Source organism: Opisthocomus hoazin, chromosome 4 (assembly GCF_030867145.1).
Source record: "Opisthocomus hoazin isolate bOpiHoa1 chromosome 4, bOpiHoa1.hap1, whole genome shotgun sequence".
Classification (NCBI taxonomy): domain Eukaryota; kingdom Metazoa; phylum Chordata; class Aves; order Opisthocomiformes; family Opisthocomidae; genus Opisthocomus; species Opisthocomus hoazin.
Window position 1 is genome coordinate 31932158 of NC_134417.1, and position 12535 is coordinate 31944692.

The 12535-nt window shown below is 41.3% G+C and overlaps 1 protein-coding gene across 13 annotated transcripts in view; it reads left to right on the plus strand.

The window, feature by feature from the left end:
* Positions 1 to 8757, plus strand: part of TNS3 (tensin 3) — a 250157-nt gene extending 241400 nt beyond the window's left edge. For all 13 annotated transcript variants that reach the window (XM_075418527.1, XM_075418528.1, XM_075418524.1 and 10 more), the window contains 4 exons: positions 2997 to 3165; positions 4180 to 4248; positions 4386 to 4412; positions 5411 to 8757. In XM_075418527.1, the coding sequence (XP_075274642.1) occupies positions 2997 to 3165; positions 4180 to 4248; positions 4386 to 4412; positions 5411 to 5555 (410 nt within the window). In that variant the 3' untranslated portion in view covers positions 5556 to 8757. The remainder of the gene's footprint in view (positions 1 to 2996; positions 3166 to 4179; positions 4249 to 4385; positions 4413 to 5410) is intronic.
* The last annotated feature ends 3778 nt before the right edge of the window (positions 8758 to 12535 follow it).

Genomic DNA, 12535 nt, shown 5'->3' on the forward strand with positions numbered 1-12535 from the left:
CGAAGAAAAAGAAATAATTCTTACTTCAGTTGGGGCAGGAGTGAGGTAACTTCTTATGGGGGCTGTCACATTGTGGATCATGTAGGGAACTTAGTGCATTTGTTTCTTCCCTGTTTTGTTGATACTGTTTTTGTTTTTAAACGAGGGTTTGGAACCTGAATAGATAAATTAGCTAGGAGAGATTCTCAGAGGGTTTTTTTTGCCTTGATACATCATTTCCCACTGATTTTCCATGTTTCAGAGGTCCCTCTCCAGTCACAGAGACATGCCAGTTGTGGAGTTGAGCACTGAAGTGCAGACCCAAAACATGTAAATTGTTGCTTTTCCAACTCTGAGCTTGTGTGAGCACCTGCAGTTTAGTCAAAGCAGATGCACTTTTTCCTTGCCCTATATACCCCACTCTTCTCCCACTCCACAAGCAAAAAAATGAAGGTGTGTTTTCCTAGAATGATCTTTTTTTATAGCTGTCTGAAAAACCTAGTGAGCATTTCCGGTCATTATCTAAATGCATAAGCAGACCAGAAACCCTTTGCTTCCTAGAGAGTGACCACTGAAGACTAGACACTATACAGATAAGTGGCTTTTCCCTAGAATAGACCTTGCTGTATTAACCTTCCTGTTCGGCAACAAAGTTTTCTGCCCCAAATAAATCCCAGTTCTTTGTTTCCACTCATACAGTCAAGGGACTAAGCGTTCTGAACAAAACGTGTTCCCAGCCTATAAGCAGCAGGGTTTACTCGAAATGGCCACATTGTGTAGCTGTTGGTACCACTGATGTGATTATAAAATGTGGCCCGTGGAAGACGAGAGCAGCAACACCGCAGCTGCACGGCACGATAAACACCGACGTCTTCCTTTTGTTATAGCCTGGAGTATGGTTTCTGTGGGATTGCTGTCGTTTGATATCCCATCAGACCATGTATGATCTTCTTAAATGAGAAATCTTCCAGCCTTTCTCATTACCTTTCATTCCCTGTAATCTCCTTTTTAAGCTGACGTTTTTGCACTTTTCAACACTTCTGAAAAAGGTTCCATTTAGTATTTTTTGTGCTACAGAAGTAAAGGAATCTACTGTCTTTGAAGGCTGCCTTTGAACTATCACATTGAGGGCAATCTAGACAAAATGCTTGGCTATTAAATTTAGAAACAAAACCTGGACAGTCTGTTGATACCAATGCAATGTGTGGCAGAAGGGGAAGGACAGCCCTTCACCTGGGTCTCAGAAAGGGTGAGGAGTGTGACTGTGAAACAAGGCAAGCTTGCTGTGGTGGGAAGGGCTCGCAGGATAGTGAAGAGCTTTAGATCTGTACAAACGTACACAGTAACGATGTGAGAAGAGGAGAGCTTATGGTTTGGAATGTTATTTACAATTTTGGATAGATTTGACAGAAAGCTGTTCAGCGAGGAAGGCCCTGTTGAACTTGTCATTCATCTTAAATCCCCGTCTGCATGAATTGCATGCTAATTGATTTAAACAAAGGTTATTGAAACTATCACAGCAATGCGCAAATACATTTGGGAGATTTTACACTTGCAAATCAAATAAATCAAATCTCTGGATCCCTTCTTTCATTGACAGACTCCAGGGCTTGAAGTTACTGGACTGATCCTCATGCTGGAATCAAACTTACGCTTATGCAGTCTTTAACTGTACGATTGCTTGATTGTTTTGAAAGCGCTAATGTGTAGCTGTGTATTTTATGTAGATAATCACAGGAGAAAGCTTTGGTCACATTACTGATTAAATCTTTGGTTTCATAGTAAGGTTGGCAAGCCAAGCTAAACTGCTAAACAAATGAAATATTAACATGGTAATTTGCATGAAGTGTCAGCTGCCAGAGGTGTAAATCTGTCCTGAATACCTGCACAGGTGTTTGTACCAGAACACAAAGTCTGTTGGTACCAGTGTTTAGCTGTGGATGTGTTTAATCATTCTTGCTTGTGCTGCAGAATAAGACTAAGAGGGCTTTTCAGTTTCAAAATTGTTCTTAGTCTGCTTGTAAATTTGACTTTATACCACAGTCCCAAAGTATTTAAGTATGTGAATAATTCTATTAATACTGTATAATAATTAATACCGTATAATGTTATATGACACTGTTACCATGTGGTACTATGTAGTATTATACAGTACGATAGTACTATTATAATATGCTGTATAATATTAGTACTTCTTTTCCTTGTGCTCACTGCAGATTTGATATGAGACCAGGTGAAAAAATAACTGTTCAGTAGCCTTAGAAACCGGTGAGCTTCTGTTTTATAGAGATACTTCAGAAGGTACTAATATCTCTAGGAGAGGAATAGGGCTTTTAAAAAGAAGTGCATGCTGAGGTAAAGGATAGACCTAAAAATACAGAAGTCAGTAATTTTTCTCAATGTGGAACTTGTTTTGTTTGCCCTAAAATCACTAAATATACAAACACTATGGAATTAATGAGAATTGAGCTTTGCAGCAACCTGCAATTCTTTATGGGGCAAAAACATTCTTGTCTTGCCATACAAGTGAATGCTTTCCTTTGAATATAATTTAAATACCATTTGAAAGTGTAACATCTGTGAGCATATGCTGCAAAAATGTGTTTTTTCTTAATGGCTGCTGTAATTAAACTTAAAATATCCCCATTCTTTCCCCTCAGGAACACCTTTGCTGTAGTGGTACCTATGAGTGGCCTCACTCTGCTGCTGTCTTGTATTTATGTAAATTTCAGGATCTGTGGGTAATAGATAAATATAGTCACTGGCTTAAATATAAAGGCATTAAAAGCAAAGCGACAGCAAAAGGCGTTTGACCTCTGAAATTACAGACTTACACTATGAAGCAACGGTGGGACAAGGTGAGGCACGTGTAGGAGGTTTGGTAGTTTGCTGCCAGTCTTCCCTGTTTGCTCTACAAAGGTGGAAAATTTACATTTTGTGTGGTTTTGTTCAGAAGATACCCGTTTGCTTGCTGTTGGGTAATGACCTCTCAAAGTCTGTCCCCTCTCTCATTACAGCATGTAATGTCTGGTACCTGAATTCAGTGGAGATGGAGTCCCTTACGGGCTACCAGGCAGTACAGAAAGCCTTGAGCCTGACACTGATGCAAGATCCTTCTCCCATCTCAACCGTTGTCCACTTCAAGGTGTCTGCGCAGGGAATCACGCTGACAGATAATCAAAGAAAGTAAGCAAAAAGAGGGACGGGAAGAGAATACCCGGCCTTGTCCCCAACAAGCGTTGGCTGCTGTTGGTTTGGTTTTCCTAGTTACGTTCTGCAGTCTCTGCGTCAGAGGACAGCAGGGTGTCTAAAGCATGGCGGTGACAGTGTCGGCTGTCTGCAGGACTAGAGAATCAAGGTTTTAAGCTACGGACATGACTTCCATGTGACAGCTTTTGCCTCTGGAAGGTCACTTTGCTGTGGCATTGTTTTCATTGTTGTAATTTCTTGCAAAAAGGGAAAGTAATGGCTTTGCCAGCATTTGATATTCAACCTATTCAGTGAAGTAATCTATCTTCACGGTGTCTTTCACTAGTATCACTGAACGGAGTTGGCCTAAGTAGACACTGCATGTCTCCAGTGTTTGAAAGAGTGATTTGGATAGCCTGTAAAATACTATGATAAAAAGTTAATTTATATTTACTTTGTACTGAATGCTATTAAGACTACCACAAAGACTTTCGATTTGAAAACTGACAATAACAAAGGAGGGACAACAGGAATTCATTATAGGTTAAAAAAAAAAGTGCCAGACTTCTTGATGCCATGGGATCTGCTAGCGTTTATAGCAGATCAAGGACAAAACTTAAACTATAATGCCTAGGAGTGCTTGTATTTTGAAACTTAATATAATCAAATTATTCGCAAGTTCCAAGAAGTTGCATTTCCCACTGACATAGTATCTAAGTGGCCAATTTTTAGAAAAAAAATACATTTTCATATCTAGAGGGTCAGTTTTCTCTCGATTCAAAAACTTGGTGTTGCTATTCTAAATAGAGATTTATTTGGTTGGAGCAGTTCAGGTGGCTTTCAAAGTCATTCAGAGACAGCAAAAAGAATATGTCGTCATTATTAAATTTAGATTAAATATGATTTATTTTTCAGATCTGTTTGTTTTTTAATATTTTAACCATCTTAACTATTCCTAAAACTTGTTTTACCTTAACTATTCCTAAAGCTGTTTTATTTTTTCCTACCCAGACTCTTTTTTCGGCGACATTATCCAGTCAACACTGTTATTTTCTGTGCGTTGGATCCACAGGATAGAAAGTAAGGAAGACAAGCGGTATTTCTAATATGTTGTTTGTATTGTTGATCTATGAAAGAGACTGACATAGGTTTCATTTTTATTTCTCCATTCCTTTTTTTTTTTTTTTTTTTTTACTGCTGTCTTAATGGACAACAAGATGGATGAAAGATGGCCTTTCTGCAAAGTAAGTGGACACCTATCGGAGTGGAGTCTCTTTTAACTGAATGTTTTAGGAATATCATTACAGCTATCTGTTTTTTAGTGTTTTAAATTATCTTTGTCAGAGATATAGAAGGGAAAGCAGCTATTCAGAGACAAAAGTCTCTCTGCCCACTGTAATTAGACTTTCGTTACTTCATCTGCACCACTGCTATTCAGGGCTTAGTTGTGTGATGCTGGGATGTCTGGAGCTGGAGCTAGCGTGGTTTATTTAGGTTGCAGGTCTGTGATTTGACTAAAGTTTCAGAAATGAAAACAGAGACATTTGCGACTTAGTTTTGTGTTCCACTTGTCCAGCAACACTAATACAAGCTTAGTTGTCTCACTTAGACTGATAGCTTTAATAAAGAAAAAAATCCCCCAGACAGCACACACATGACGAGACTCCTAGTAATGCTAGTCTGTAGCATAAATATATAATTACCAGAGGATTAGAAAGTCTTTTCTGCTGAAGGCAAACACTGTTGTCCCCTTTTCACCAAAAGAAGAAACCTAAACAGAGAGAACTGAGGCACTGGTTTCTGGAAAGGAACAGAAATAGATGGCAGAAGTCCTATTTCCAGGACTCTGCCCACTGAGATATGTGGTCCTCAAAGCCTCTCTTTAGGCAAGTCCTGGCACACCACCCCCAAGGTAGGTACGAGAACAGCAGTACTGAATCAGACGGAGTATTTACCCAGGGCCAGCTACATGTCTCTGACAGCACACAGTACAGGATGCAATGGAGACGGAGTAGAAGGAAGGGGACAACCTCTCTCCCTGATGCTGGCCATCCTGAGCCACGCAGGAGCTCCTGAGTTGGCTGGTGCGTCTAGGCTGCTGTGTTTAGCAGTCACACAGGACCTTCAGAACAGCTGAAGTCCGATTTGTGCGTCTGGTGTCTGCAGTATCTTTTTTGCTGTGTGAAACGAGGCAGTGCCTGTCTGTCTGTTCTCTGATACGCTGTGGTTGTTGCCCGTGCAGAGTATTTGGGTTCGTTGCCAGGAAGCAAGGCAGTGCCACAGACAACGTGTGCCACCTGTTTGCAGAGCACGATCCAGAGCAACCTGCCAGCGCCATTGTGAACTTTGTGTCAAAGGTCATGATCGGATCCCAGAAGAAGATCTGACACCTTTCAATCTTGGACTCGGAGCTCTTCACTGACTTCACTGAAGGAAAGCACTGTGAGAGGGAGAAAGCCTATCCAGCAGCAGCGTCTGAACCTTGTCAGTCCCAAGAAGGAAAGCAGAGGATGGTCTATCTGCGTTGTGCTTGCAAGAGTTCAGCCTTTTCTTTGAAGATGCCTCTGACTTCACAAAGCATTATTTGTTTTCATATCAAAGGACACAACAAAAGAAGCTGGGTGCCACCCAAACATATGTAGCCCATAGCTGAATGAAGCATAAATGAAAAACTTTTCTCCTGAAGGGTTTCTGATATATTTTCACATGCTGTTTCTCATCATTTATTGGAGCAGAAATACTCACTAGGCTGTGCTGCTTTTTTGTGCAGAAAATGTTTTGTATAATCTCCACAAAGACACTTGCCATGGTTGCATCAATGGTAGCTGTAGGCCTTGCAGACATGCTCTTAAGAGAGTGGTGGTCTGAGGAAGACTATTTGCTCTTCCCTTCATCTTTGTGTGATCAGTGATGGGAACTGAATGGAGAACGGGGAAGATGTATGTGAAGAGAAGGTTTGCGCAAGCTGATTGCTGTTAAGAAAGGAGCGGCAATGTGGATTTTTCAGAGAGATTGCTCTGTATTTAGTATTAAGAAGGCTGGGCTGTTTTTAAGCAGGAGAGAGGTGGCAGAACAAAAAAAAGGTGTGGAAATCTGTGATCTGGGGGTTTTTTGTATTATTTTTTTATACAGAGAACTAAGCAGGGAAGATACTGTATTTTAATAATTACAGAATAAAAATGAGGGAAAAGCAAAGAAGAAAATTTTATGTTTTATATATTTTACCTGTGCCAGCTTATTTATGGTAGATCTCAGATTTTGATATGTAATAGGGATATTCTTGAACTAGAACATTGTTGAGTGTTGCCTCGTTAGCACTATTTTGCATAAGTAAAAGGGTGTATAGCCTGTGCCTTGCTATAGACCATAGAGTCTTACATTGTGACTTTTGCCTTACAGTGACAAGATAATTCCCATTTCCTGTCTCTGCAATACTGTTTTGGTGGTAACATTTGTTCCCTCACCTAATGCATAATTATATTTGTGGATTCTTCTGGCCCCCTTTTTATTGATGTTCTGGGGATTTTTTGGCTTTTTTTTTTTTATCCGTAGGAGCTATTTTTGGTTTATAATGTTTTTTTTTTTTATAATTGCTTGAGTCAGGAAATCTGAAAGGGAAGGGATTTTATTTTGTTACTCTGTCCCATTTCTTGAGAGCATTTATGTCCTGATTTCTACAGCCATCACACTTGTACATGTCTCTGTATCTTTCTAAACACATCAGTATTTTAAACGCATAATAAAGTGCTAGTTAATTTTACAAAAAATTGATACAGTAGATCACAGTGGAAACCTTCATGAGGAAGAGAAGTCACTGAGTTCTACTGTTTAATTCCCATTCACTCCAAAAAGAGCAGTACTAGACCCCCATTTCAGATCTGATGGTAATAAAGCAGCTGAAGTGTCACAGTGCTGTAAAGTTTCATTGCCTCTATTTCTTTGATGTGTGACTGTCAGCACTGTATTAATACCCCGAGGAATAAAACAACATCCTGAATTCGGCATGCCAGTGCATGAGGCACTGGATTAACTAGTAACTATACCCCCTCGGAGGATTTAATCCTTCTATCCACTTTCACTAAATAATGTTTAAACGGAATGGGAAACTCTGGTTGGGCTATATGGTAGGAAAGTTCCACCAGTTTAAACTACGTTTGTCCTGTAAAAATTATGATCTGGTTTTTGTTAACAGCTCTCTTCCTATTTCCTAAAGTATTGGAACCATGGAAACCTTATTCAGTGACCATAGCCAAAGGTTTAACCAAATTACTGGTGTAACTATGAACTTTGTATAAATGACTTCATGCTGTTTAAAAGGAAGGGGGTGGGGAAGAGAGGGAGAGAGAAGAAAGGTTCCGTTTAATGTGTTTGGAGAAGGAAGTGGTGTATCATTAGCAGTGGGCATTGGATGTGTGTAGAAGAGTGAAGCAATCCAAAGCGTAGTGGCTACCGCTGACGCAACGAAGGCAAGTGCCTCTGGTTTGTACCAAATAATTCTGTTGTTCTGACAGAGGTATACTACTTAAACGGTGTTTATGTACCATCCAAAAAAGAATGCGGTTCTTACTTTTAGGAGCTTTTGTCATTGTGAAACATGTGAGGACAAGTTTCCTTTTAATGTTCTTTTAATGCACCAAGAACTCGGTTGCCTAATCTGGTCAGCCAGTTGGAGCCCAGTGAATTTCTTCAGCTGACATCTCCATTAGATTTAAGTCTCAAGTAGATTTAAATCTGATGTGTTGTGAGCAGTGAGATAAGGAGAAATTTTTTACTATATTTTTTCACTTCTGTAGATGATACTTAAATTTTAGCGTGTCTTGTTAGACACCAAGTGTTGGCCTTTGGGCTTAAAATAAAGTGTCTTTTTTTTTCCTGTGTATTATCATTTCCATACAGGGCCTTATTTTTTTATTCCTTGTGCTTGCTGAAGGCATAAGGAGTTGAATGCTGACGCTCCTGGTGGTGTTTCCTGGGAGTCTGGCTCTACTTGGTAAGTGGGAAAAAAGAAGTTGCCCTGTTTCTAAGGGAGGTTTTCTATTATGCATTCCTTTGGATGGTATATTGCCATGTGCTTTTGCTTTTTAATGAATTAAAAAATGCACAAAGCAAAATAGTTCAGTATGTACTATTGTGTAGTGTATGTAGAAAGTTATTCACAAAACTTAAGTTCATGGGAAATACAAGACTAAATAGTTAATACAGCACTTTCAAGGTTTTTGGTAGGTATGTATATGCAGTTTCATAACTAGTGGCAGCAAGTTGACACATGTATTTAGCCAGACTCCTATTAACCTGCTTAGTAAATGTACTACTATAATCAGACAGTGTTAAACTACAGAAGTGCTAAAAGCCATGCTTTTAATTAAATGGTTTCCATGTATCCAGCAGCATCATTAAAACTTTAATGTTTCCTTCTCGGATTTACCTACTAGTGAAAATTTTTGCCTTTTTCTTGAAACTGTAAAGAAACAACAAAAGGTCTCCAGTATGTAAATGAATGTTCTATAAATTCTTTGTATAGTCATTTTCTCTGCTCTTCAGATATCACCTCTATTCAGATTATAATAAAATTATGAATGTGAAATTTCACGATACAATGTTACAGGGCAGTCTGTTCTGTAAGAAAGTTACCTTCTGAACTTAAAATCTAGCTGAGAAGCAAAACTTGCTTGGTGAAGTAAGAACAAGTACTGTGCTGAAACAGGGGTTTGGTTTTGTTTCTTGAAGGTTTCTTTCAAGGACTTGACTTCATGTGAATCTGTGTTAGTGGTTCAAGTCAAGTCAAAGTGTATGATCTTCCTAGTTCATTTGCTGTTATAATGGTGTAAAAGTGCCTTTTGCCTGCATGACCTATTTCAGTGTAAGAAGAAAGAATAGATGATGTCACCTTCTGAGATGTCTGTACCCATTTAACTGTGCCTCCACAGTGGCTACCTCGGAAGAACTTCCAGAGGAGCTTGAGGGGGGGAGAAATCTAACCCCTAGCTGAAATAGCTCTTGGAGTACAAAATCTATGTGTCAGCCACACGTTGAAGATTGAATTATAGACATGCTTTATCAAGATTATTTCTGAGACTGATTAACTCTGGCAATGTCGTGCTGATGCCTTTTCTGTGAGGCATAGGCTGGCAGGAATCTTTCATTCAGGGTGCTTGACTGTCGTTCATCACTAGAGGCCATTGTGAGGTCTGTACATGAGCATAACACGCGACATTTATGGAAAGTAGTCATCTTTTATCGGAATGAATTATAATGTGGAACAGATGACAAGGGTGCAACAGTAAAAGAGATCTTGTGTGTCGGAGTCCAGACTCCAGTCTCCTGTGAAACGCTCTTGTTCTTGAACTCAGATGCCACTGTTGCTATTGCTCCTCTCTAAAGGCTGCTCTGGGGTCTCTTTGCTCCAGTGGACGAAAATCTGCTTTCAGTATTCGCCTTAAATGTATTCGCAGCTAGTTTATATGCAGTTGGTCTTATGCCAGCATTGTCTCGTAGCATGAATAACTGGTTTCTCCGTGAGGTATTTATAGCAAGAGGTCTGACCCCCTTGTGTCCCTCAGTCTTCCTTTGGCAAGGCCAAACAAGTCAGCACTCAGCCCTTACATTTTTGTCTTTGAAAAGGTGCAGGGGCCTGGTGTTTTTTACTCTTTGTCAGTTAAATCATGTGTTTGGAGGGGTCCTGAAGCGAACAGCCAGACATTTAAAAGGGGCATGAGCTGCTGCCTGGTGAGATTTTAAATATTTATATTAGAAAACTCTTGGAACAAGAAAACTTGGCCTGCCAGATAGGCAGGGTGAACCCTTCCTCTTGACACCTAGCGCAAGGGTTACAACAGCGTAAACTACATCAGGCAGTGTGCACAAAGGAGATCACGAGGGCGAATAGCTCGAGGAGTTCTCCAAAGCAGAAGTCAGAAACAAGAAGCTTGCGGGAGACTGAGCAAGGCTGGCAGACTACCACGAGGGCAGAGGGGAGCTGTTAGGCAACTGAAGGATCGTGCTGAATAACTGAGAAGGGATTTGCATTGCGTGTCACTGCAAGGGGTATCAAACAGGACTGTTCCGTTCCTGTGAAGACATTTAATGTCTTGCATAAAGCAAAAATGTTTGTACCAATTGTAATGTTTTAATATTTGCAGAATCGCAGAGTGGTTGTGGTTGGAAGGGCCCTCTGGAGGTCATCTGGTCTATCTCCCCTGTTCCAGCAGGGCCATCTGGAGCCAGTTGCCCAGGTCCATGTCCAGATAGCTTTTGAATATCTTCACGGATGGAAACTCTACAATCTCCCTGGGCACCCTGTGCTGGTGCTTGATCACCGTCACGGTAAAAAGTGTTTGCTGATGTTCAGAGGCAACCTCCTATATTTCAGTTTGTGTCCATTGGCTGTGGTCCTGTCGCTGAGCACCATGGAAAAGAGCCTGGCTCCCTCATCTTTACACCCTCCCTTCAGGTATTTACTGACATTAATGAGACCCCACTGAGCTTTCTCTTCTCCAGACAGAACAGTCCCAGCTCTCAGCCTTTCCTCAGTAGAGAGATGCTCCAGGCCCTTAATCATCTTCATGGCGCTTCACTGGACTCTCTCCAGTATGTCCATGTCTCTCTTGCATTGGAGAGCCCACAGCTGGACACTGCTCTAGGTGTGGCCTCACCAGTGCTGAGCAGAGGGTAAGGGTCACCTCCTTTGACGTGCTGGCAATACTTGGTCTTACATGGCCCAGCATACTATTAGCTGCCTTTGCCACATTGCTGGCACATGTTCAACTTGGTGTCCACCAGGACCCTCAGGTCCTTTTCTGCCAAACTGCTTTCTAGCTGGGTGGTCCCCACTGGCGCGTGGGGTTTTTCCTCACCAGGTGCAGGACTTTGCACTTCTCCTTGCTAAACTTTTTTCTCCAGCCTGTCGAGGTCGTGCTGGATACCAGCATGCTCCTCTGGCCTACCAGCCATTCTTCCCAGCCTTGTGTTATCAGCCAACTTGCTGAGGGTATACTCTGCCCCATCATTCAGGTCATTGATCAAGATGTTAACTATGACTGGACCCAATATGGACCCCTAGGGTACACCACTAGTTATTGGCCTCCAGCTAGACCTTGCACTGCTGATCAGCACTCTCAGGGTCCAGCTATTCAGCCAGTTTTCAGTCCACCTCACTGTCTGCTCATCTAGGCCCTCTATCAACAGCTTGTCTGTGAGGGTGTTACGGGAGACGATGTCAAAGGCCATGCTGAAGTCCATTAATACAATATCCACTGCTTTCCCCTCATCTAGTATGCCAGTCATTTCATCACAGAAGGTTACCAGGTTGATCAAGGGTTGAGCTCCCCTTGATGAAGCCAAGCTGATTCCTTTTTATTTAGGGGAGATGATTAATCATGTGTAAAACCGTAGATTCCTGCATGAAAAAATCCAGTCTCAAGTTCATGTCTATAAACTAGACATGCTAGATGTTGTTGGCAAATGCCTTGACTAATGGGCATGTAAACATGAATACTGTGTTAAATTTATGAATTATTCTTGTGATTTCTGAGATGGTAGTAAAGTTCTAGGGGTGTGCATCTCAAAAATCAGGACCTTGGCTTGTCTTTAACTGTTTCTCCTACGTTTATATGCAGTAGCTGAGGTTGACTTAGTATCTCTGAAGCTGTTTGTATCTCTGTTTGTGCATGCTGGGTAGATTCCAGAGCTGTTTAAGGATGAGGGGATTTAACCAGTTTTTAAGTCGTCATGGTTTTAACACTCTCCAATTTCACTCATATAATCTGAGTGAATACGTGTGTGTATGCTACTTGGCTCAGGAATAGAAACAGTTTATCAAAACTTTTTTCCTGAAAAATGCAGCTTGCCCAATATTTCCAGATACATTTTCAGGATATGCCCCAGAAAAATGGATTTACCATTTTTTTGCCCTTTCTGAGGACTGGCAGTATTCTCTGGTGGTTGGAGCTGGCTAAGAAGGGCTGTGCTGCAATGGGTCTTGGACAGGTATACATGGGCTCCCTGACCCAGTGCAGGGGGATGCTAAAATAAACGCTGTTTCATGATAAAAAGGAGGAAGTGAAAGCAGAGATGAGGAACTTGGTCTTCCTGCAGCATTCATGCCAGACGAGAGGAAGTGGGGCATTAGAGAAGTTGTAGTCCAGACCACTAATGCTCCTGCACTGTATCCATGATTAACACACCCTCCACATATGTCCGCTCTTTTGGCTGTTCTCCAAGCTTCTCCCAAGACCAGGCTCTGCATCAGTATTGGATGCCTTGGCTGAGCACCCACCCCAGCCAAAGGGTGCAGGAACAGGAGCGTCTGGGCACCAGCAATGGCTGAAAGCTTCACCTGAGCTGGACAGCATTGGGGAGGGTGTACCAC